The following is a 26,903-nucleotide window of genomic DNA, read 5'->3' as shown; positions in this document are numbered from 1 at the left end:
ACTGTTCTCTCTTTGCAGTAAGTCATTGTCTAGAGAAAATGGGTCTAGAAATAATCAGTGATTCTGTGCAAGCTTAAAAAGGTCAAATAACATGCTTGTGTGTCATTTTGAATGCTCTTTAAATATCCCAAAGAAACTATATTTAATGCCTTGATTAATTCCTAAAGCAACTTTTCAAACACACAATATTGCTAGGATTACATCTAGAAGCCTTCATAGCAGCTTCTAGCACTGCACAAAAAAAAATAACAAATTGTCTTGTATTACAATTTGTACTGAAAATGTACATTTGTCACATCAGCACGGGTCACCAACCAGTGAAACCGTTTTTGACCTCTCCAGAATAAGCCATCATTACACAAGCTCTATACTAAAAGAATTTGAGAGCAGATATTAGTCATTGTTATTGATATTTCTCCAAGAGATGTAGGAGCAAAGAGCCAAAGAAAGAAAAGAAAAACTGCCCACCTAAATGCCACAGAAAGGGAGCACTTCTCTTAAAATATCGTCTCACAGGGGCTGCCTGCTGTGTATTTGGTTTATTACAACAAAGTGTACAGCTCATGTTATAGCCAAAACCAGCCAACCATTGGACCCTATCGTAGCTTCTACAAAACAAGAATGTGACAACATACTGTAAAGAAAGGCTACAAATGACCACAAGAATCATATTTGATGACAAAATAAATTTGGAAAGCAAAGCGGGGCTTATGTTATTTTAAACCTACTTATTTAACTTGAAAATGCTAACCCTAACATATCACATAGTTTGCACTTAATTCTCCCACTTGTAAAAAAGCCCATTACTGCTTTTGATCAGGTAAATAAAACATGTATCAACACATTTTGAAATGAATGCATGTTGCATTCTAATTTATCTTTGAATCGTTTGTCAGCCCTTTAATACACGTGTGCACATAGTTATATATTGAAAACAATATTTAATCCAGTTCTGTTTCTTGAAATACAAAAAAAGTGACTATACACCATCTTTGAGGCTTTACAAATAGTATTACATTTTATTAATATATTTTCATAAAACAAGTTTAAGACTGTATCAAAAACTCAGTAAAAACATTAGATTTTGAACCATTTTTTCTTATGGTGATATCAGATATGAAATTTACATAATTCACATGTTGTGGTTCTTTTGCTCCCCATCATATTGATATAATGCATTGTTTTTTTGTGATGGGCAGGTAAACCATTTTTTGTACCCTTACAAACTATAGTCATTTTTTTCCCCCCCACATGATTGTGATCATAAATCTAGACATACAATTAAAAAATAAAAATGATTTCCCACCCTGGCCCTCCCTTTCCCTACTAGCTTTACTGATAAAACACTAACATTATGGAGTTGTTTAATTTCACAGGCACACAATTATGTACATCCCCTTGTCCCCATGTCTCATCTGACCTGACAACAGGCAGTGCACTTAACATAACAGTGCAACACCTAGAGGCAGAGCAGTGATAATACAGTACTCTAAGCCCACACCGCTCCTTCTAACAAAACTAACTGAAATAAGACAGTGGCTCCAGCTCTGGTCACCGTTCTCACCCCGCTATGAACCGTGGCATTCCATTGGCCCCTTCATTGTTGTTGTAACAACCCCACATGGTTTTCTGTTTGACCAAAGACATCACCTTGGCAACAGATAAACCAGTCATCGCACAGGCAGGTTGAGTGGCACACACATTAACAAAAAGGAGAAAAAAAATACATGTTTTTCTGTCAACTTAATTAGGCTACATCTACAACAGGCGTGATCAGTGTGATGTCCTTTGTGATCAAGTACCAGAAAAATCTCAGTCATGTGGTAAGTTCAAGGATACAAAAAGAAAATATTTTTTTCCTTATTGGACTACCACTTACCGCGTTCAAATATGCGCAAGAAACATAGTGCAAGGTTTAACAAGAAGTTGCATAAGTGCAAGGTTTGCATGTTATTGTCAAGAGGGAGCAAAGCAGAGGGAAAAACAGGAATCAAAAGTCTAGAAACAAAGATTTTTGTGTAAATAAAGTTTTTCATGCTTTCAGTTTGGCTTCTTGTATTTCATTCCCCTCTGGAAATAACAGGTGCAAAATCTTAGTAAACCTAGCCGAAGGACAGATAAGAGTGATATAGAACTCATAAAGATAACATTGTGAGGGAGAGCCTCAAGTCAGTTGTCATGGTGACATCTGCTCAAAAGGCCCTGTGGGCTTCAGTCTTTCCAGCTTCTTTATTATTTTCTATACAATAGAAATAGTACATCATTGAAGATAAAATTGACTCTTCTTAGCAAAAAAAACAGACAAAAAAAAAAGAATATGCAAGAAGTCAAAAAGCAGATCTGAAGGACAAAAAAAAAAAAAAATGCTGGAATTATAAACTGTTCCCCAAACATTTGCCCTGTGCCAGTAGTAGAATTGTACGATACATAGTCTTATCCATGATGGTCAAATATGTGGGTATGGTTGCCTGCTCCTCTACAAAGTCAAAGCGATTTCATCAAACACATGTAAAATTACTCCTGTAGTAGTTTAACAAGCATCCCTACATTGCACCTGCTTTCCAAACTGAAAGCTCTAGCATGCGTTAGGGAGGCACATAGGGAGGTGGGGACCTGTATGAGGTCATGTTTTTGGGGCGAGAGCCTTTGCCCTCAATGGGGACAGTAAACGGTGGTGGGGGTTGGTAAGGAGGTGCATTAGGATCATCATCATCTTGATAGACTGAATACTCCTCCAGTAGATCCTGGTTAAGCAGGGTACTGTGAGGCCCAGCCATGTTAGGGTACTCTGGAGGGGGAAGTGGGGGCTTCTCCTCCTGAAGGATAAGAGGGATGCTGGAGGACGGCGGCGACTTGGAATCATCTAACTCATCTGCAAATATTATGGGAACACCTTTCTTAATGAAAGTGGCCTGCTCCTCTATGGTCATTTTCACTCTGCGCTTCTTGCGGTAGCAGACCATGGCAATGATCCCAGCTATGAGAAGCAGGGCAGCTACCACTACAGCCGGAATGACCGTGTGTAGGTAAACGTCGTCACTGCTCCTACGACCTGTCCCAGGTGAAGGTGTAGCTGTAGGAAGAACAGGCATAGGTACCTCTCCTGGCGGGATGAATGTGTAGCTCTGACATTTATTGGTGCCACGAATGGAGATGTTTATGGGTTTGAATTCAGGCTCCATGGCTTTGATAAAGGCCAGTTTAGGTGTCCCTTGGGGATCAGAGATCCTGTTGCTGAGAACTGTGATCTGGTCCTTTGGACAAGAACTCTGCTGAAGACTGTTGTTTGTCCATTCCACAACAATGGAGCCTCTAGTGATGCTTCCCAGGGTTACAGTGCTGCTGTTGCGATCACCAACGGCATAAGCTAACTTTTTGGTCAAAAGAATCTTCTTATGGACATCATTGCTTAACGTTTTGGGGTCACCATGGAAACGAGCAGCAAACACAACTGATGGTTTGTCATTAGTAGACCAACGGTTGACTTGAACCTCAAATGCATCCATGATGCTCTTCCCACCTTTGTCAGTGGCCAACATAAAGTACTCATGTTTGCCCTCATGCTGCTCCTCTGGGAGGCCGTACAAGAGCTGGATAGTGCTGTTGAACTGTATCCAGGATGTTTCACTCACTGCTTCTTTAGGGGTCCTTTTCAAAGTCAAACGCAGCTTATCAGTAGTACCATCCTCCCTGTCAAAGAAAGTATCAGGAGGAATCTTAACCTCAAAGTACGTGCCAACCCATGCATTCACCTGATCAATGGCATTACGGATCTCTGGGTTTTGATTCAAGTCTGGAGCCAAAGAGAGAGGAGTGGTGCGTTTGGGTGGTTTCGTAGTGGTGGACTTGGGTTCCCTGGGAGCTGGAGTGGAGGTTTTGGGTTTCTTAGGTTTCCTTGTGGCAGAGGGTTTGGGTCTTTTGGTGGTGCTTGGTGGTGTTGGCAGAGCAGTTGCCTCCACAAATGTAGGCCGGGTCATGGTAGGCTGAATAGGAATGGTGCTTGTAGTCCCTAGTACTCTTGTGGGTTGGGGAGGTCCAAAAACAGGTGTGTGGGCTATTTGATCTCTGACCTTCATAGTGGGCTTCACTGGAAGAGGCAAAGGGCCTCGGACAGGGGGAGCAGAGTTGTCTGTTGCTGGGGCAATAGAAGGCGAGGTTGGGGTGGGAACAACCCGTAGAGGGGGCTCTGGTTGGGTAGTCGGAGGAAGCAGGGATGGCACTGGAGTAGGAGTATTGTACAACTGCCGTCTGACCCGTTTCACTCCATGGGGCTTTTTGTTGACAATGTGCCAGCCAACCACTGGATATCCCAGCCCGGCTGACATGGTCCCATCCTTTGCTGAGGAATGGACACTGTTAATGTCAGGAATACTGCCCTGGTCAAGGGCACATCCAAGTTTCCATGACAGTAGGGCCCCATTCTCCACCACCTTCTTAGCATTCCCTGGTCCAGCCATGAAAGCAGACATGTCAAATAAGCGATTATTGACAACAGGGACCACTCTCATGTGCTCCAGGGGCACATGAGAGAATTTTCTCATAATGCCCAGTAAGTTGACTCTCTGTTCAGCAACCATCTTTGTCAAGTCAGCATCCAAGATGACAGTGAGGACCGTTACGAGCTCCTCAGAGCCACAGGTGAAAGGTTGGATTCCACTGATATCAGACTGTAAAGTTAGCAGGGCAGGCTCAGTGTCTGCCCGTTCTTCTGGGTACACTTCAATGGAGAAGACAGTACTAGGGAACACTTGACTGCCAGTCTTCTCAATTATCTCCTCTCCAGACACCAAGATATGATACACACCTTTATCCTTCTCCAGGGCCAAGCCTCTCAGAATGCAACTTTCTTTGTCCCAATACAGCCAGGAGGGTAAAGTCTCCTTTCCCATCTCAGTGAGCTACAAGAGGAAAAATAGAGAAACACTATTACTGTTTTTGGATTGCAAAGATACTTCTGAGATGTAAGTTACATCAAAAAGGAGAAAGTAATTACTTATTTCGTTCAAGTGATAATTGATGAATGATGAATGAACATTACAAGTTACCAGGACCCAAGTGATGTTATAAAAATAGGTGGACTAGGGTTATTTTTTTTCTAGGATCAAAACAGAGAGAATCAAGTAAATATTGTTATTTGTGAATTTGTAAGTAGGAAATGTTCGGCAATGGTGAATTCATTACTGTAACATAAAAATAACCCTTTACTTTATTCTATGTTTGGTAATGACCAAGTTGCTAGTGAAACAGAAACTAGAAAAACCAAGCAGAAGAGATGAATGCAAAACTTTCAAATATCAACCCCTTCCATATTCCATTCAGTGTATACAACCTCACCATATGAACAGGAAGAAAGGTGAGCTCGTATTTATAATAACCAAGTGAGTCATCACTCTACATGTTGAGTTAGTAATGTAGGACAGGATATCATTCTGCATCACTTGGGCTAATAATGCTAATCTCATAAATCAGACCGGAACAAATTGCATCAAAGTCAATCAGCTTCAATCTGCAGTGAGAAAAACTGAAGGGATAATTCATATATATTATTTCTACAGGTAAGAAAAACACTGGTCCCCATATGGGACAGTAAAGAATGCAAAAGTAGCTAATATTTAGTTATATCCTTTGATACTAAGTTTTCATTACAGAACAGTTCAAATGATACTGGGGTTGGGTCTGTTTTAACTAATACAAAAAGGCCCCTCCCAAATATAAAATGGGGGGAAAAGACCTTCAGTACAACAATAAAGTCCTCCCATACACCCCACTTCCTTAGTCGGAGTCTTTTTTTCAACAAAAATGCTGTTCACATTAAATGATTAATTCTGATCTCCTTAAGTTTATGTTGAAGAATTTAGATTTGTGAGATTTGTTAATACTAAACACATTAATATTTCGTTACGAGGCATTCAATATTGCATGCCAAATGTTTCCTAAAATCAACCAATTTATCAGATTTAATTTTTCATAGGTCTAATCTTTAGGTTACTTACATGGACATTACAGGTTGCATTGGAAGGTCCTGGAGGAACCTTCAACTGGAACACCTGGCCCACGATTGCCGAGGAGTCAGGGATGCCGGTGTGCACTCCCCCATTCTTTGCAGAGGAATCGGGGATAGCTGTAGGCGGCCCCTCACCAACTGAAGATGCTGCAGCTTGGAGCTCAGAGAGCACAGATGACTGCATAGAAGCCTCTAGTTCTACAGATATCATCTCCACCAGTGTCTCTTGCTGTTCTGGCATAGAGCCCTGGACCATGCTCACCAGAAGCCCTATTACTAGAGGGATAGTTCTACAAGAAAGAAGCCTGCTTCTCCCAGCATTCCCACAGCTCATGTCTTTCCGTTTATAGTGCATAGCAATAGGCTTTAGGGCTGCCCAGCAGATGTCTATAAACAACTTAAGAGGCCACATGCATGGACGTCAGTCTGATGATATGCTTGTGGGTCAGATTCCCTAGTTATTGGCTATGCTCACAGATGCAGTGGTTTCTCTTTGTTGTCCGCTGTGATCCATGAAGTGATCTGTGGCAGCCTGTTAAACAGCCATTTCAGCCAGCTACATGAGAAAAAAAGAAAAAACAAAAAACGTGAGTGTGACAAAAAAAAAGAAAGAAAAATACACTGCAAACGTTATAGTAGTATAACTGCTTACGCTTTAAAGTTTCTGATAGCAATTCATGCTTAGTGACTTCAACTAGCGACGCACCAAACAAATTACTCAGTAAATGTATATCTATGCATTTATTTCTTACATTGAGTTTTACAAATTTAGGAATGCAATGCTTACATCAAGCCTTACACATTAAAGAATAATCCCGGTCACTTCCACACAGTGATGTAAGCAGCCTAATAATTAAACACTTGTTTCGGATCAGTAATACTGTCGGTTTGGTATTTTTCCTCTGTAATAACAAGTTTTTCCTTAGAACATTTTACACTTCGCACAAAATAAAACTCCCTCTCCCCTCCCAAACTATCAAATAATTATTAGTTTCTTACACTGCATCTTTTATCCTTGTTTCTTAATCTATTGTAGCCATACTTTATTTTCTATCTTTTTTTTTTTAAATAAATGCTTTAAGTAAAGTGTTTTGAATTGTCTTGTTGCTAAAATGTACCTACAACCTCAGTACACACCTGTGTGTTGGAGCTCTGTTCTCTGTCAACATGCAGAGAGGACAGATATACTTGTAGTTATGCACTCTCAGGTACAAAATTTGGCAACTTTTGATTTAACATGAATCGCCCTCAGTAATACAGACGTAATTTGGTCAGTACCGAGTTCTGTACACAATCCCAGTACTCGGCAGCGCTAGTTTGTGTCTTTTAGGTCAAAGCTTTAGCGGCAGACTGTTGTACGTCCGCTGTCGGAATTCTCTACACTGAAATTTACAGTTTAGACGTTAGCATTTTAACCGTGTTTCACCCAGTTACCATTGTAACTAACGCTACCTGCTGCCAGATGTAACGTGCAGTTAGTGCTAGCGTGGCACGCAGCAATGTTTTCTGTTGCCTGTAGCTTTGGTAGATACCGGTGGCATATTAGCACCGGATTTTAACACGCGGCAGAAAATTGTGTTGCCTGTATGTTTTTGCGGCAAACGGACGTGCGGAAAGCAGTCGCATAACAGTCTAAATGTTGCCAATGGACTCAATCTGGTTGCCAGGGGCAACCGTTTCTTACGGTCAAGCCCTGTAGAGTATGGTGGAGCAGTTCCATTGTTCTATTACTTTAAAAGTACTAACAGGGAAACATACTTTGCCGAGTCCTACATCACTTTTATATATGTGAGCAAAACTAGTTTCTCATTAGATAGAAGAGAGAAGGAAGGAGGGCGATGGCCTTGTATGAACCTCCATGTCTAGTCCATTATATAAAGACTAGTGCTAAGTGAAAGAAGAAGCGATTTTGGATCGAGCATACAAAAACTGGCTGAAAACACTGATCCAAAAATGCAATCACTTAGTTATTTGTGCCAACAGCATAGATATATTTCCATTTTCAATTTAGATTCTACACATGTAGTTTCAAAGAAATAAACAATAGAAAAAGGACACACTGATCTCCTTTTAAATCTTCACTTCTATATCATGTCATTTTCAGTAATAGTGATTCTCACGAGATGCATAAGTGTCAAAAGTTGTTTGTCTTGGTTGTAAGTTTTAATTAGGTGCCCTGGGGGTTGGAATTAGATTCTCTATTGTGCTGACCCAGCTAACCTCAATTCTGTAGCACTCAAACGGGCAGAGGAGAGTCATCCAATTGCCTTGAATCCTAATGCCTGACTAGCACAAGGCTGGGACGTCAACTTAAACAAAATATTGCCTGTTCTAAACTGCTCCAAATCCAAACGTCTTCTTACGGAGTGCCTTAGTAAAATACAGGTCCTTCTCTGGCCAACATTTTGATCAACAACATGGGTCATTAAATCAGTCTTTCCAAGAATTTGTAATGCCGTTTGAACTCACCCCCACAATATTTGGATTATAATAATAATAATAATAATAAATACTATAAACAGCCGGTGAAGAGGGCTGCACTGCAATGGGAGAGGGGCTTCGTGGAATCCAATACAAATGTTTCAAATGTACATGTATTTATTTACCTTACACAAGCATGAACAGACGCTTAAACTCATTGGTTAGCACAGCTATAAAATGTAATGAACTTAATGAAGAAGTCATTAAAATCAACCATGCATCTTCCAGTAAACTGTATGCCACCAAATGCTGTAACAAATAAAGCTTAGCTTCAGAAGATTAGTTTGCTTCTCTCACTCATCCACAAGCTTTCCCTCTTCTACGCTCTACTCCACTGCAGTGATGTCTAAAATTCAAACATCTGGTTTGTATTTCTTCAAAACTAATTTAACAAGCTCGTTTGTAATTTGTGTATTCTTTACCAAAGATAACTCAGCCTTTGAAAGAGCCAATTATTATTTTTTACTAAGTCACTAATGATGTAGTTGAAATTAGCTCTTGACAAATCAATATTAAGCCTTCTGTTTACTTGCCAAATTCACACTACTAACAGCTCCTTTTGCAACTTTGCTTTCTGTGTATTCAAGTGCAGTCTCTCTCCTTCACAATAACTGCCCACCTTATTCTGATCTAATCATACAATTGAAAGAAGCTAGTATCTCGATAGTGGTGTACAGCTCAGCCAGTGCTACTGAGACAGGCCAACCCACTGCTTTTGCATTAGAAAATGTATGATTCATCAGTGAAAGAAAAAAAAAAACTACATTCTAAAAGGCAGTTTTGTCAGTAGAGCATCTACTGTTAGAGACTAATAACATGTAGGCTACTGTATGCAAGACCAAACAACTCCGAGCACATTGTCTAACCTATGTGTGCAGATTTAAGTGTAAATGACAATGTTTCACCTAATCCATTAACCAGGTTAAGACATGCACCTTATCTGGCAAATGTATCTATTGAGTCGGTTAAGTGTGGTTTTACCCCCACTCCACCAACACTCTTCTGACTCTTAAGATCCTAGGACAAACTAAAACACTAAAGCCAGGCTAAGACTTCAGGAGTCTCAGACAATTTTATCCCCAATTCCCCTGTCCAGATAAACTGCAGAGAAATCTGGTACAGGACCTGGGTCAGTACCGATGTTTGCCACAGATTATCTGGTAACGTGAGCAGTTTACAGAACTAATCATAAACCTCCCAAACAGTTTGCAGCCCTAACAGGGCCGCCCTGAGAATTTCAAAGGTTTGATATTTAGAGGTTAGAATCTGTATAAGTCAGTCAGTACTTTCACTATAAGATAATGTGAGAGAAATAAGCGGTTGGTGCATTGCTCCCTCCAGCACAATAATCTTAATACTTATATTAATATTCAGTAGTGTGCAATGGGTCATTATTTTCAAATCTTGTAGTGTGTGACTGTTTGACATAAGAGAAAAGATCAAATGTGTGAAGAGTCTCCTTATGTGGGAGGTGCAAACTGATTTTAAAAATCAGTATTTTAAATCTCCTGTAGTCCCTTATCAGCAAGACGCCGATTCTTCAATAGACTACAATATGCAAACTGTAAAGGCAGAGCGTATTGCATTAATTCATCTATCAATTTGTGGTTCTATGTAAAATATAAATATTAACATGAAAATAGGTTTTATACATAAACTTAATTCAGAATGAGCACACCTCAGGCTATTGCCATACACACAGAGGGGGAAAAAGCTACATCTGAGCATCAAAGTATGCTCTCCACAATGTGGCCTAGATTCTATCACATTCTTATTTCAGTGTGCAAGTAAATCAGAATCCAATTCAATCAAAATAAGATTTTTTTATTATGTTGATTTAGACTTAAAGTGTACCAACACATCGTTTACATGAAAAAAAACATTCAAATGAAAACGTGCATAATAGAACATTTAATGAGTGTTAGTCATTTGAGAAAAAGGCCAACCATGTATGTTAAGAGGATTGACCTTAAAAGCATTACGTATAACTTAGAAATAAAACTGTACCTGCATCACTCTAAGAGAGCACAAACAAAGCCTAGGCCTTTTTGTTGAAAAACAACCTGCCTTGATTACATTTCACATTGCTAATAGGAGGGGTTAACTGTGCCACATTGTTTTCATCGTGACAACTTCCAACAGCATATGGGCTAAGCTGTATAGCGCTCTTGTTAAAATATTCAAGACATGAGGTTTCAAAAGCCCAAGTTGCAAATACAAAAAGGTTTTATAAAAGTGTTATTTACAAAATTTATTTGGGAGTTAATTCAACTTAATTTACCACTGAACACATTAAAACCAAACCCTTCCACGACAAGACCTTTTTTATGTATGGTAAACAAAAAATGACAGGCTTGAGTGTAGGTGATTTCTTCCCATTTCACAATGACGCCTTCACCACCATGGGGGACAAAACCGTTTACAACCATGCTTTCTGCAGTTCAACAGTAGTTAAAACTTGAAAACCATCAAAAATAATTAGGGCTCCGATGCACAGTGGCACTCTGGGCCAATTGAATTGACGTACCACATCCAGCAGCCTCTAGATAGTGCATGAGCTGAATAACAAACATATATCCACAAGACAAGCTTGCTTTGCAATTGGATGTTTCCCTTGTGTTGGCCTCTACACTGTTCATCCAAGTAATGGAATGAATATGTGAGAAAACAAACTCGGGCTTGGCTGAGTGAAAGTCTAACCTAGCACGGTGACCCGAGAGCAACTCGTTTGACGCTACAGAAAAACCACTGTATGCTGTCAAAACCCAGTGTTGGAAGTCAACACATTTCTTATGTGTATTTCTATCAATTCAGGGGTAACGGAAGCATGATGAACATTACAGTTTCAAGTGCAAAACAATGGCAACGCTTAATCTCTGCTCTGTAAAGCTTCCCAACAACTGACATTTGGATCTGAAAATTAGCTGATATTTCTGAATTCTTGTTTAAACTTATTAATGTGTCGTACTGCTAATGATTGTGACATCACTATCTAAACACGTTCTAAATGAAAGCATAAGGTTAAAGCAAATCTCCTGGAATTAACGATAAAGTCCAACTCGTTGGAAATTTCACGCCAACTAGTAACGTTAAATTAGGCTAAACCAGTCCTTACCAATTTAACACAACGATAGAAACCTGTGGTTAAGGTCAGCAAATGATGATTTGTATTCTCTGATAAAATAAAATCACCGACTATCGTACTCAAATGTTTCAGGTTAGACATTTGTGCCCCAGTTGCCAACTGCCTTACAGCTAACATTGTCTAAAACGTTAGCTAACGGGGCCCGTCTACCCCCGTTTCTGGAGTATATTGACGAGGCCTTAGTTAATAAGGCTACCTACGGCATTCAACCCTGATAAATCATTTAACAGCCTACACTAAGTAAATTGTCTTTATGGGAATATGAATCCATAAAAGCTGTAAATCGAATAACTAGCTAGCGTTAGCTAGCTGTGTCAAGTGCTATCCTGCATCTGCACATCGCTAGCACATAGCTAGCTAGCTAAATGCACCTGTTTTATTCTAGGCGGAACCAAGCAGCGAGATGGGACCAGCTCTCTCAAAATATTGCAGCCAACGTTAGCTCAGTTAGGCTGCACTGTTGAAGCTCTGTTACTAACAGAAGTTTGCTGCTTGGCAATAACCTCCATAAGGCAGTGTTAACATGAGCCAGCACCATCACTTTCAAATTCGAATAAGAGCGAATGGACTGAGCAATAGCCACTGAGTAAGGCTGACTAACAAGCTAACGGCAATGGGAGTAGCGTTATGCCGATGACAAAAATAGCTGGTTACCTGTCCTGTCAGCGGACGGGAGTCCGTGCTAATTCTTTATATGAGCCGAGTTAGCAAAGATGACGATGGTGGCATTTTCAACAATGCTACTGCTAAAACAGCGACTGAACCCAAAATTCAAACTGACCTTGTTAGCGAGCTAACGTTAGCTAACTCGCGCCGTAATGTCTCCTCTTCTACCCGGAGAGCGCCGCGGAGACTTCCAAAATGCCATTAAACATGCGCTTTCCCTCAACGCTAGAAACACATTTTTAGCATTCGGAGAGTAGACTAACTGGGCACAGTCAAAAGAAGAGATAAATCACTGGTTTACTTAATCTACAGATAGTTCGCTGCTCTGTAGCAACCCCTCCCCTGCTGCCTCTGTCCTCTTCCCAGACAGGTCTACAGGTTGAGGCCAATCGTGTGTACCAGCGTGACTCCGCCTCCCTTTTATCTGAAGACATGCAGGTGAAAAGATAAACTGTTGAGAACACTTAAATTGAGAATTTAGATGCACAGTGCCCACATATGCGCCGAATAACCTCACAATTACATAGCAAGGCTACACAATGTAATACTCCTACATGAAGGCAGGTAGACTAGATAAAAGGTGACGACGGGACCGAGCTGGTAAACAGAAAAAAAACCTTTTTCCTTTTTTTTTGGTGGAAACAAACTTGGATTGAGGTAGCATTACGCTCTGTGACAGCTTCATCATGTTTCTTAGTGATGGCCTGCTCATACTTTTGGGACCTTGACATATAACAACCATTAGCAAACCATTAATTTTCAGGTTGTAAAAATGTAATATAAAACTAGTGTTTCTGTTATCATTTTTACTGAGATAAGTTACCATCTTATCAATAAACAATTAGACAATGGAGTACTTTCATATCCTTTCTTCCTTCTCCTGTGACTTTATAAAGCAACTATAAGCCATCAAACATGTCAAGACCTTCATGGCTTTATTTCCTGCCATGCACACAGATTTCTTATGTTTGTGTTTTCACAATGAGGCATTACAAGCATTATATTTGTATACATGTAGTAGCCTGCAAACGTTTTGTACACAAACAATCTCTTATCACATTTGACAATTCAAAGCTGGTAGATGTTACTTAAGCACCGGGCTCAATGGATGTTTTAATAAAATCCATTGTTCTGTTTTTATGAAAACATGTCTATATGATGATTAAAAACACCAAACACAAAGATATTTCCACCTACATTTTTGTCCTGTAGTGACTGACGTTAAATACACAACTGAAGAGATCTCTCTGATACTAGATTGGCAAAATGTCATTTTAGTTGTATTTGCTTATGTTTTCTAAAGTCTAAGTCACACAGTAAAGATTCACAGTTAAATGTTTTCAAAGAACTGTGCTGAAATAAGTAATCAGCAGAGTGACTTTCATACTAGTATTTTCTGTTTTTGCAGGTTGAAAACAATGTCATTAATATATCTTATCTTCAAGACATGTCTACATCCCTTTTTTTCTAAAGTCTCTATGTCAATACAAAAGTTCTATATTGACTTTGTTATTCATACTCAAAATGTCATAAATGAAAATCAAACTTTAGAGGAAAATAACATCAGCTGGATGAGGAAATTGTGTGGGGTTTTGACAAGGCGTGTAGGTTATCTTAGCACAGAAGGCTTTTGAACCATGTTGCACAAAGTTTGCAATAATGTGCATTTGCATCAGTGCATTCAGGCTGCTGAGTGAAGGCAACTGTGATGTTAGTCACAAGATTCAAGCGTGGGGTTGTGTAAGGGTTTAAAAAGTGTTGTCATGTTATGTTGTTATTGTTGAAGCAGATTTAGTTTATGTGATATATTAACTCCTCAACAAAAGGATAATATAAAAGTATTAGTATTAATTTCTAAGTTAATATACACAATATCAAGATTGAAGTAAAAGTACAAAAGTATAATCACTAAAATGCACTTAAAATATTAGAGTAAAAGTACTACTTGGGCAAAATGGTCCCTTTCAAAGAGTTATACATATTATGGGAATAGCCATTCAACCCACGTCCTGCTCACCAGCTTTCTGCACTGCAAAAGATTCCTTGAGATGACTTTTCTTCCCCTTGACAACTACCTACCTTCCAATTTAAAGGCAAAACAGACACATGCGAAGAAGGTGACATTTCTTTGTTAAGCTCTCTTTGAGCTTATATAAATGACTTGTTATATTAGCCTGCATTATGATTGTATTAAATAGGGCATGAGCTCTATTGGGAACAATATTTAAAAGAAGAAGTTTAAAGAAAGAGGAACATCTCCCAGACTGACAGCCAGTGTTGAAGTAGAGGCAAGCAGCAGAGTAAAAATCATTCACTTTGCCAACAAATAATTAGATGACTTTTACTTTACAGAAAATATTTGCGTTAAATATGTTCCATTTATGTGATGTCATCATCATTTATTTTCATAAACTATAAACTGTGTGAATGTCTCGGAACAAAAATTCACTTGATTTTCAACAAAGAAAGAGTCTTTATATACCAATTAAACCCTGTGTGAGCTTGATTAGGATTTTAAGATGGAAAAACTGAGCTTGTCTGTAATAGTTCATAGACCTGTCAATCATCTGAATCCCCCTGACTCTTTCTTCACCCCTGCAAGGCAACTGTATGGACAAAGTGCACACTCAAACACATTGTAAAACGAGTATCTAAATAATTTTTTTTAAACCTTTTGTTGTAATTGATTTTACCTTATAATTGTCTCATAATGTAATGAATACACCATCAGCATTGGTTTAATATGTAAATTGCATTGATGTCAGCAGAGAAGAATACATGCACTTCCTAGCAGTTGCTGTTCTCTCGTCCCATTGTTTACACTTGAGACATATTATGGATGAAGGATTTCCATTGCAAATGCATCAGCCTGCTCTCGTTTTGCCAAAACACACATACACAAAAACACCTGCAGGTCTACTAGACCATGATAGCCGCAGCGCCGAGGGGCTTTCATGCGATTGCACATATCAATCTGACTTTTGATGTGTGAGCAAAGACCAAGAAAGAGTGGATTACAAATCAGCTGACTCCCCACATTTTCTTCCAAGTGACTTATTAGAAGGGTTATTCTATGCGGTCTGTTGGACCACAGAGGAGGGGGGGCAACAACAGAGAGACCCATTCTGCTTTATATACTATGTTATTCTCAAGGATCTCTCTTTAACTCATAAATCAGAATATCTGCCCTAAAATGTTTTATTGGTTCATTACCATAACATTACATTACATTAATTTGCAGGTCCATTTCATTGCAATAAGCATTGAAACACTTCAAAGAATGTTTTAGGAACTCATCATTTTCCTATTTTAAAGTTTGGCTTTGGTCTGCAGTGGGTGTCTGCTTACTCCATCACTTGTTATGTTGATCTGATAATAGAATAGAAAGGTAGAGATCCTTACAGCACCATGTCTAAACCAGACAAAAATTACTGTTTGTGTCTGCCCCCGGTTGTTTGTTCTTGCTCAGCACAAATAAGGTTTTCCAAAAGGTTACATCATCACTGATGATTGTTTATACTAAAGTAAATTTAGATTGTTAGCAAGCCACTGCTCTGTAAAAACATCCTCTTTAGCGTACCAAAAACAGTTATTAACCAACTATTATGTCTTATTGAAAAGCAAATTGGGACTTGTAGTTTCATCTTGTACATCTATTTACTTGTATCTCAGTGTAAAATAATCCTATCAAAATCTTGCTGAGGTAAGATAGCCGATAATTTGCAAATTACACTGCATAATTAATCCATCGTCCATCAGAGACCCCAAAGACAATTACAGGGATTGGACAGTTATGTACGTTCAACCAGTGACAGATCAGGGCCACACCATTATATTGTAAACACACAGCTTTTGAGGAGACCTCATGCTAGTCTGAGAAAAGCCTCTAATGGCCTCTGTGACTTGAGTAATACTTTCTTATCAGAGACAAACAGGCTCAATGACTGTGAAACACAGGACATCAGCAAATATAGAAATCAGCTAATGGCATGGCCACAGGATGACCCCAATGAAGAACAGAAATCAATATAAAACCCAATTATTGAATACTCAATAGGCCCTGATTGTGTACTGCAACTCTTTAGCAGTTGCCTGAAATACCCTTAACCCAATCTATCAGTGCTGTTATGTGATTACACAGTCATAATTGTTAGTCCTTAGAAACCCTTTGCACATTTGAACTATGATACCATATTTCCCTACCAGTTCTTATCAATTCCTCATTTGGACAGGTTTAGGAGTAATCAGTATAATAGCTACTACCTTAGAAAGTTTAGTTCAGTTGTGGCTGTAATTCTTTTTCCAATGAAAAAGGAATCCTTTAAATAAGGGGACTGGCAGGATTACAATGATAGGACTGTGATATTACACTATAATATACTCATTTTAACCCATGGAAGTGGCACAGCTCTATGGATGGCTATGTGTCTGATAGTAGGTCCACTAGTCCAGACTAAAATATCTCAAAAACTATAAGGTACCATGCCATGAAATTTGGTACAGCCATTGATGGTGCTCAGAGGATGAATCCTACAGACTTCAATGATCATCTTCATTTTTGGCTTTTTGTGAATTGTTTTAAAGGTCCTATATTATGCAAATTTCCAGGTTGATGCCCTGGTTTCTACTGGAACATGTTTACATGCTTTAAAGACACATTATTTGTCTCATACATTCTGTCTGAATATACGTGTATTTGTCCTGAGTCTGAAACACATAATTTCAGCACCGGTTTATTTAAGCCCCCTTCCCAAAATAGCCCTGTCTTCTCTGATTGGTCAGCATTTCTGGGTCTTCCGCATCTGCACTCTAGTCGTCTCTGCTCTGTCATTGCAGCCAGGCAATGACTGTAACGGCACTGTATTGGCACATTCAATCTGTAATATAGTTGTATATATGTATATTTATAATTTAAAAAAAGACATGGAAATCTCACTTTTTTCAATATGGAACCTTTAACAACTAATTGATGTATTGTCCAGAAACTTGATTCAAACATTCATGATGGCAGACTCATGAGTCTAAATCTGGGAGAGTCAAATCCCTGCACAGAGTGACAAGCCTGTTCATTGTAACCGGACTCTACGCCTCTCCTGTTACCTCTCTCGGCTAGATAATCATCACCTTCCTGTGTTGTTTTGTCCTCGGCGGACTTAGAGATTTATTAACTAGCAAGCAACATGTAAGGTCTCAGGAATGTGCTCCAGTTTCGTCTATTGAACCTGACGGTGACTGGCAGTCAGACCTAACGTGGCAGGCAGTTCTTTCTCAGTAACTCTGCGTGGTCCGCCAAGTGTGTGGAACAGTACTCCTGCTTAATATCCGTCTGAGGCCCTGAGCTTAGGGGCAACAGAAATGGGGAGAAAGCGCAGAGACCCAACATCGGGTCCCAGGTGTGCACTTAACGCCACCTATCAATTCTGGCCTGGGGTGAGGGAGACTACAAGTCAGATCAAATCATGAGTCAGAGCTGGAGGATGCATTTCAGCCTGCCTTATTGCCTGGCTAGTCACATGATAACAGCACAGACTGAGATGGAATGAGTCAATGGCGTCTACGAGAATCACAAACACATCCATCTAGGTGATATGTGGGAAAGTGTGAATTGAATCTAGACTCTGGGGCTTATCACTCATAATCCCATGTCACAGTCATATCTATGATAAGAGATGACCAGGAGAAGAAGAAAAAAAAAACATTAACTGCGCTCAAGGGGAAGGAAAGGCAGCATTTGAAGCTGCCTATAATGCGGCTCCCCATATCCACCCAGTTCGTGGTCCAAAGCTGTCTGTGCTGCTTAGATCTGGGCTGGTACAGGGGCTTACTGTGATACTGCAGAGCTCTCAGTGCAGGGAGCGTAGGGCAGATGCCAAAGTCCTGTTATCCAAATCTGTCGGCACTGTCTCATTTAACATATAAGAGGCTAATCTACAAGGTGGGCAGGAGATAGACTTACAAATACAAGGCCTTTCTTGTCACTCGCCATTCTCCACATTCCTTGAATGTGTATAGGCATGTGCAGCCAAACAAAACCTAAAGGATATTTTCCTTTATCCCCTTAGGCTCAGATGTGCTGTTATAGAATGCAAAAAATAATGTATTTGTTCTATTTATCTGCCTGGATTGTTTGTAATCTTCCAGATGTAAATTACAGCCGTTGCTTATCCTTTTTTTTTTTTACTTTGCAAAATATAATACAAAGCAAACAGTCATAGCTCCAAGCAATACAGCAGTGCTGCAAAGACCTTTGTCATAGTATAGTTAATCAGTGTCACAAAACTGTTTGTTGTACTCCACCCAGAATTTACGAGTATTTGTACTATGGGTGGATTCATAGTGTGGATACAGTATAAAGACTTCCGAGGGCACAGTCAAAATATGCAATGACTCTGGTGTCCTAAACCTAAGGTCAGCGGGTGTCATCAGTCTCTCATCATCAGCGTCTATTTGCCTCTGAGCAAGATTAATCCACAGTAGGATGGGTGGTATTGCCGATGCAATACCTGAGTTTCAGCACCAATATCAAAAAATAACATTTCCAACACCTTACTTTGAGAAACAGAAGCATGTTTTTCTTCAGAACATAATTTCAAAAGTTGAACAAAAGAAGCTAAAGTTCTCAAACGTTAGTAGCCATACAAGAACGTTGCCTAAATAAAATAGCTTGATTTAAACAATAAGTAAACAACTTGACAGCACTTAGTTCGTTTTCCACACTCAATGCTGCTGAGACATTTCAGTCATTACCAAAACATTTTGAGGTTTAATCCCCAGCACTAATCCCCAGTTCAGCTTCTCAATTCCCAACAGCAGAATAGCTTCTAGTAGAATACATGTAACTGACCGTGTGCTCAGCGACATACCGCATGGGACATCAAAGGGTTAAAAACCGATGAATAAACAATGGTTTCCATAATTAAAGCCCAGGGCACAGAAACAGGCACAGAAACAGGCACAAACTGGTACACTAACCAGCTCTGGACCAGTGTTTCTTGGTAATTGTTTTTGTCCTTTTGTTAGCTGCAGAGTTACAAACATTCAGCCTTTATCCTTTATGTCAGGCATTTTTCCCTGCAAATCCTTTGCTCTTATAGAGGCATGACATGGGAAATGTGTTCTTTGCTTCTAATAAATTAGACACAAAAAATTATACAAGAAAAGTATGCAGTGGATTCTCATGTTATTTAAAGTTGCAAATGTATTCCTAATTAAATATTGGTATGCATATTCCTTCCAATGTCAATGTTAGCAAATACAGGCTCCCATATTGTTCAACTGCTAACTTTCAGTACTTTCCAAAGTTACAAAATAATGTACCACCATATTATTGTGGCACTGTGTACAAGTGCAGTATTGTGCTCCAGCACAGATCTCATTACCTGTTTCCCCGTCTCAGTGCACTTTCAAGATCAAAAGCTGTTTGAAGGTACTCTTCATACCTGATACATGAGAGTCAACAGATAGCCCTATCTCTGAAGTTACTGTTCAATCAAGAACCTTGATGGGGCCCTGGGACAGGACGTCATTGGTAAGTTATGTTAAAAGTTTATTTTACACTGGTGCTTGTTTAAAATAGAAAATGAAGATTCAAGAGTTTTAACATTAAATCTGCCACACGTTTTCCTCAACACCAATCAGATCTCTTGAGAGATTAATAATGCAGAATTAAAAAGAATAGTCACCTTGTTATTTCCAATTCTATTACTTTTAACTTCTCACAACTTCTCAGGCACGTCTTTGAAATGAATGCTAGGACTTCACACATTTTCCAGCATACTTCTCAGATCAGGTTCCTGCCTACAGGCTGTTTCCAACCACAACACTAGAAACCATATCGTCATAATGTTGCCGACACTGCATTTATGTGCACCTGCAGATGACACCGTATCCTTTGGCCTGTTTGAAACATAGCCTGGAGGAGCACTTCTTCTCACATCTGCTATGATCTCTTGCTCAATTTTTCTTTTTAACACACACTGATGTTAGGCAGGTAGGATTCTGAGCCGCGGCCGAGGTCTTGATATTGAAACGTTTAACAGTCACACTTTGTTTTGCTGCATGATCGTACAATTTGAACAGAAAACCTGCAGAAAAACTCTATTTTTTAATTAATTAATTAAAACTGGAACAACGTTTTGAACAAAGCTAAATTGCTTTGGGTGCTGGAGAAGACTCATTTAATGAAAGAGAAATGCAGTAGTGCAATAGTTTCTTTTGTAAAACTATAGATGATATGAGCGGAAGTCTTGCGTCTACAACTCTCTAAAATGGTCCCATCTGTACGTTTAATTGGTGTCAAAGTGTGATGTTCAGTTGAGAATCCTGTTTTATATCTAAGATCATCTCAGCTCTCTTCAGACCGTTTTTAAAGTTGCACTGAATTAAGATACAATAGTTTTTTCTAAAACAGGTATCTTATTTCAAGCAATCTGATTGGTCCATAGCCGTGACATAGTTACCACATACCACGGATTTAACGTCTAACTCCTTTGCAAAATAAGTACAATTCTGTGTCTGAGAAAAAAACAGTAGACTAACAAAATAATACAGTAACTGGTGCCATGGGGGGAAGCCACTCATCTTCACGCACTACTGTATTTTAAGAACATTTTCACTGCCTTACCTTGCCATCAGACAGCGGGGAACTGAAGCCGTTATCTATGCTCTTTATAAAGCCACCAGACTCCAAAAACTCCAAAAATGTTACCTCGCAGAACCTCATCAGTTATTTAGTTTGTGTTATCATGTGACTTTGGTGAATCTAAACTAACTCATTACCATTAGGAGGTCTACATGCTAGCCACTAGTGAAGGCTAAGCCAGCCAGCCCAGAACAACCTACTTAATTGTGAACATTATTATTTAATACTGCAAAGGTATTTAAATTGGAATGTAACTATTACTTTCCCATTGCCATATTGTTGACCGTTTATAGAAGCAATAGCTGACTTCAGTCCATGACATGTTAAGATTAGATGACAGCTAAGGGGGTTGTCGTCCCTCTGCTTCGCAGCAATGCCCCTGATACAATCGCACCACACCACGGCCTGTCATGAGCTATAGTTTAAATCATTTGTATGGTGGAGTGACAAATCACACTGAAAACGCCACATTTACCTTGGCTAAGAAAATAATACTTCATGTTTACTGTGGTTGTAAAGTGCACACAGTTATAGATTCATGCAGTGTTGAGGCAAGCGAGCAAGCTTTGTTCATGGATGATAGCTGAGAGGCAAACCTTCCTAATTAACTCGTACCCACATTTTTTGGGCCGTTGCTGGGATTGACCTCACTGTGTAACTATCAGGCCATTTCTGCCCCTTAGAAACCAGAAGGCGTAAGGGCTTGAGCAGATTACGTTGCCATATTGAAGATTAGTGCATTATTATTGACAGTGAATTAATGGTTATTAGGCTTCAATAACTGCCCAAGTGGATAACTCAAGCCTGCAGTAACTATTTTCAGTGGCTCCTTGTGGGCCTTAGACATATCATGACCTTCAACGCTGATATGGGGAACGTACCCAGCTAGTCACTAACGGTCTGTTTTCCATTTGGTGCTTAGCAGGAAGTGTGCAGTGGGTTTTATAGAGTTGTTTCCTCTGATAACAGCTGCCTGCTATGACCGAAACCAGGGACATGAAAGCGATGACAGTGAACCAAAATAGTAAAGGTGCAGCGGAACAGCTCAACAGTGAGTTGAAATTCACCATAATACTCCATAAAGCCGAGGGAAGGTGCTTTTTCTCTGTAGGTACCACACTACAAATGACGACCGTCATATTGTCACATTACTTTTACATCGTTGGATGATATTGATCTCAGCTTGGAACAAAAATATCAAACACACAACTAAAAGCGCCTTTAATCACATGGAACAGCCAACCCTGTGGATCTGATGGAAGCTCATCGGTGGACTTTTTTAAAAGTTGCTCTAAGATGTATCTGCTTTAACCTTGTCTTTTTATTAAACATCTTAATTTCTTTAATTTCATTTGATCTTCAACTTCTTTGCTCTTTATCTGTCTCTGTAGTTTATTTAATACTTTTTATCTCGTTTTTTCCTGTGGTTTCTTTGACTGTATTTGTATGAACAGAAATAATGGAGGTTCAATGTCTGAATAAGATTGAATAAGAATCAGTGTATAAAATGGGACATTTGGTTATGTCACACTTATTTGTGCAACATATAAATGGAAATATTGTATCACATGGCCGCACAACTTCCTCACTGCCCAGTACATACAAAACAAAACAACAATACCAAAAGAGCAATACAATCCTAATCCTTGTTCTGTAAGCTATTTCATACCAAATCTCTTATTAGTATTCCAATTTGAGTCTGTTCTGTCCAATGTCTCCTTCACACCCATTGTTTAAAATAATATAGTTGCTTCAAAGCAAGGTCATATATCTTAAATCTTCAATCTTCAAAGGACAATATATGGAAATTTGCCTTCTAATAAACATCACCATTCTGTATCTAAATGCAAATCATTGCCACAGTGGTAAACACTAGAGTATTTGTGTCTGTGCATGCATTTTATCTATGGGTCTCTTTCATTCTTTAAATCGGTACGGCAGACATTGAAACACCTGTAGCATTTGTATACTTATCATGTGAATGTTAAAGTAAGGTATAGTTAAGTTTGTACAAGAAATCTCTTTTATGTTTCATGAGTAAACATTAAAAAAAAATGTTAAACCATTGTGTCTCGCTTGAGAAGTAATCAAAGATGACTGCGGCTTTCAAGAAGATCAAGCTACTGCAGAAGTTCCTTTAATGAAAGCTACTCCTCCTCCACTACTTGGAGCCCTGGCATGTGGAAGCAGACTGAGTGCACAATATGTCTTCAATCAAGATTTATCAGGACACAGTTAAGAAACGCTGTGAAATCTAATGCAGGGAATGTCAAGCCATGTTTGTTTGTGCATGGAGGGATTGGAGAAAAGAAGAGTGAAGTTCCACAGCTGAGTAATTGCTGTTGTTGCGCTTGTGTCATTTCTCCTTGTTTCAGTCCCATTTAGTATGAGAGGTATTTGTTATGCTTGGATGCTCCCAGACAAGCAGGGATGGTAGGATACACATTGTGTTTGCCAAAGCAAATGGGAGGTCTTAGTAGCATGGCTGAAATCAGCGCAACCAAGGCTTTTGTGAATTTGACATCACTGTCTTACTTCCAGCTCGGTTTGATTTCAGAAATGATCAGGTTGAAATGAGAACATATACGGCACAAGCACTTCAGTCTTAACCAAACTAAATTAGAAATTATCCAAATACAGTTGTGTATCGCCGCTGTGTCAAAAGCATACAAATAAACCAAAATAGCATGTAATTATTTTTATTTTTGCCCTCACACCTCATCACTTTGGCAGAAATTCAAAATCTACACACAAACACATACATACACACACGCACGCACGCACGCACGCACGCACACACACACACACACACACACACACACACACACACACACACACACACACACACAAACACACACAGTAGAAAGGAAATCTGATCCCATATCTATAGACGAGCTCTCACCTTGTCCAGCCGTGATTCAGTGCAGATCTCACTGTGTTAAATTATTTCCATGTATTTTATGTGGCAAATGTATTGATGCAATCACAATTCCCTCTCGTAGCTGATGGCTTAGTCATATCCAACAGTGCACCTTAGCTGTTTTAAGGCCACGTCAACATGAATGATGGTTGACAGCGTTCTGACCCACACACATGGTTTTTCTTGTCTTTTTTATTTTTATTTTATTAAAACAAAGCACCCTGTCGCTGCAAGATGGATTGGAAATCACACAGCACCTCCTACTGTTTGAAAAACAACATATCATTCTGACACTAGACCAGATGGACCGCAGCAAGTTATTTAGGAAAGCTTTTATATGGTTATAAGTGATGGATTCATAGGGTGCCATTATGTAGAAACTCCCATAGAGTTGCTTTTGCTTTGGTGACAGAATGAACCATAATGGGCCACATTATTATATGGCTTTCTTCAAAGTTATGTTTCCTTCTCATAAGATTTAAGACATGACACAGTAATATGTCTTCTGTCAAGGTTAGGGTCTAATATGGTTTTATGGCAAAGCATTGGGTCAGGGCTGGAGTGCTCATACTGAATAACTGCATCCCTTTCATCTCAATAAGTGACCCCAATGTGCTGGAATCCAGCAGCTCCCTAAATTGAAATGTTGATCATGCATTCAGTAAATAAACAGCTGATGACAAAAACAAGCTGTGTAAATGTATCTGCTTTACATATCCTATTTATTTATAGCCTCTTGGTTCTCTACTGACTCGCAGCCAATCACCATCAGACATACAAAGCAACAAAATGTAACAGCTTACAGGGACAGTAGTAAACATTTCAAGCAGTGATGAATAGAGGCCTTTAGTTTACAAATATATAAATGTGAGTTCACATCCATCCTCTTGCCGTAAAAAAAAAGGTGCACCTGAGAAAAACTGGAGATAATATGTAAAATAAATGGAGACGTCCTGCTCAAATTACCCAGACGTTTCATCCACAGGAATCAGTTGGAGCTTTCTAGATGTCTTCCTTCAATGTCTTTGAATTAATGAGCCGTTTTGTCAAGTGAAAATTCATCACATTTCGCTCGGTGTGAAAGAGACTGATTCATGTCATTGTGTCCCTTCAATGTTGTTTGTTTCACATTTCTCAATGAGAAATAATGTCACCCACTTTGCTAAGGATACCATGCTACTATCACATAGATTATTACATAGATAGAATGATGATAAATAACATTGCAAAACATATATCCATGACAATGCCGCTTTTTTTCTTGTTTTAGAAACTTGTGAGGGTGGAACATTTGCAATAGCAAGATTCATACACTAGATGACGCTATGTGAGAGAAAGTTACTGATCTCATCCACGCCACAAACTTCAAAAGAAAATGCCAAGAGCTTCAATTTTAGATTTGTGCTACCGACCTTGATGAAGCCAATGCATTTCTCTTTGTAGTTTTCAAATATAGTCAAGATTGGGAAGATTTGGGTTGGATCTTCATGTTTTGAGTTTAAATGGTATAACCTAAATATACAGCCTATACATTAAGTGTACTGGTTAGGATTTCTAAAACTGTCACTGTCTCCACTACTACACCCACTAATTCAGACAAATGCCGCAAATGAACAGTCTGATTGATTCAGCAAATTTCCCCGGTCATGCTATGATTTCACACCGCACAGATTCTCAATCATCGTGAATGCATCCATCCGCGGTGCGACGCACAGGGAGAAGCGCGCCGCGCTCCCAGTAGATGTCCCGGGGGAGAGGAGCACACCACACCGGCCGAGGCGCGGATACAAACAGAACCCAATAGGAGGCTTGATGGCATCCGAGCCATAAAGGACTTTTTACCCAGAGAGCACTCGGTTCTCTCCCATGAGCTGCCTCGGTTAATGGTGATCAGGGTGAACGGGCTGGTCGCCGCCTGCATCTCTCTCAGTGTGTGTGTGTGTGTGTGTGTGTGTTTGTGTGTGTGTGTGTGTGTGTGTGCGTGTGTGTTTGTGTGTGTGTGTGCGTGTGTGTGTACCCTCCTCAACGCACAGGCGCCCTGCACTCCAGTCTGCTGACACCGGGAGGACAGTCCGCACTACACGTCCGCGTCATTGGACTCTATGTGGATACAAAGCCTGGTCACAACACACATATGGGGATACTTTAGTGGGAACTACAGCCTAAGACCTTTTACATGAACACAGGTAAGTGACTAAGATTATCCAGAAAAGGCACAGTTATGGACAGCATGTTCCCAATTCTTCAACTTGAAAGAGCTCTTATCCAAAAACATTCTTAATCGATGATCGCTATCCTTTTCAGTGTGGCTTGAATTACACCAAACAGAGAGGCATGCTTTTATTTCTTAATGAACCATCACCGAATTAAAGCTAGATTTAGCCAATTTAAATCACATAAACAAGTCTCCAATGTTGTCACGTATGTAGGGTAAGCAGCTAGATGCATTCGCTGTAGCAACTAAAGCCATAAAGTGAGTGTTAAATCCAGCATATGGCCCAAAGTCACCGGATGAGCAGGGGACACAGTAAGACTGAGGAGACAATTGGTCCCTTGTGTGTTGACTGTTTCATGATAATAGAAAGTGGACCCCGTTTCGCCAGGCTAGTCCTGAACACAGAGATCATTGCTGGTGCTGAGGCAGCGAGTGTGTGTGACAGCAACATTATTCACCAAGATGCCTAATTGCATTAGTCTTCCATTATAGAACAACTGTCTTGTTAAGCTGACCCAAATGAAAAACTCAGTCCAGATGCTATTTGGCTGGACATGTTTTACTTTATTCTACCAATAGAGTGACATGGCAAAGGTTCCGTTTATTATACAAATACAATATTTTACAGGCATGTTGATTAATCTGTACAGTCTCCAAATATTTTGTTTGCCAGACATTCACATTGTATAAAGTCGTAATTATGCTGAATTATAAATATTTAGACTCTTTTAAATGTGCAGTTGTGTCAGTCCAATACCTTCCACTGTTTATAGACAGTAACTCTAGTCATTTGAAAGATTATTTTAATTTAGCAAAGAGGGTAAAAACAGG

At 39.5% G+C, this 26,903-nt stretch overlaps 2 protein-coding genes and 1 long non-coding RNA gene across 4 annotated transcripts in view; 1 reads left to right on the top strand and 2 right to left on the bottom strand.

Annotated features, from left to right (window-relative positions):
* LOC117947508 overlaps nt 1–26,903 on the bottom strand; it is a 1,113,976-nt gene that overhangs the window by 901,529 nt on the left and 185,544 nt on the right. The gene's annotated exons all lie outside the window — the stretch shown is intronic.
* LOC117947438 (dystroglycan-like) lies at nt 525–12,686 on the bottom strand. 2 transcript variants are annotated; one of them, XM_034876361.1, is made up of 3 exons: nt 12,285–12,686; nt 5,994–6,560; nt 525–4,898 (listed from the first exon to the last, which is right to left on the bottom strand). In XM_034876361.1, the coding sequence occupies exons 2-3, from the start codon at nt 6,414–6,416 to the stop codon at nt 2,586–2,588; spliced, it is 2,736 nt and encodes a 911-aa protein (XP_034732252.1). In that variant the 5' UTR covers nt 6,417–6,560; nt 12,285–12,686; the 3' UTR covers nt 525–2,585. The 2 variants fall into 2 exon arrangements, with proteins under 2 accessions (XP_034732252.1, XP_034732251.1); XM_034876360.1 differs by having other exon boundaries at nt 12,412–12,686.
* pcbp4 (poly(rC) binding protein 4) overlaps nt 25,589–26,903 on the top strand; it is a 30,920-nt gene continuing 29,605 nt past the window's right edge. Inside the window, exon 1 of the mRNA XM_034876447.1 lies at nt 25,589–26,043. The gene's annotated coding sequence lies outside the window, so the exon portion shown is untranslated. The remainder of the gene's footprint in view (nt 26,044–26,903) is intronic.

Source organism: Etheostoma cragini, chromosome 7, assembly GCF_013103735.1.
Source record: "Etheostoma cragini isolate CJK2018 chromosome 7, CSU_Ecrag_1.0, whole genome shotgun sequence".
Classification (NCBI taxonomy): Eukaryota; Metazoa; Chordata; class Actinopteri; order Perciformes; family Percidae; genus Etheostoma; species Etheostoma cragini.
This window is presented reverse-complemented; position numbering and strand designations above follow the sequence as displayed.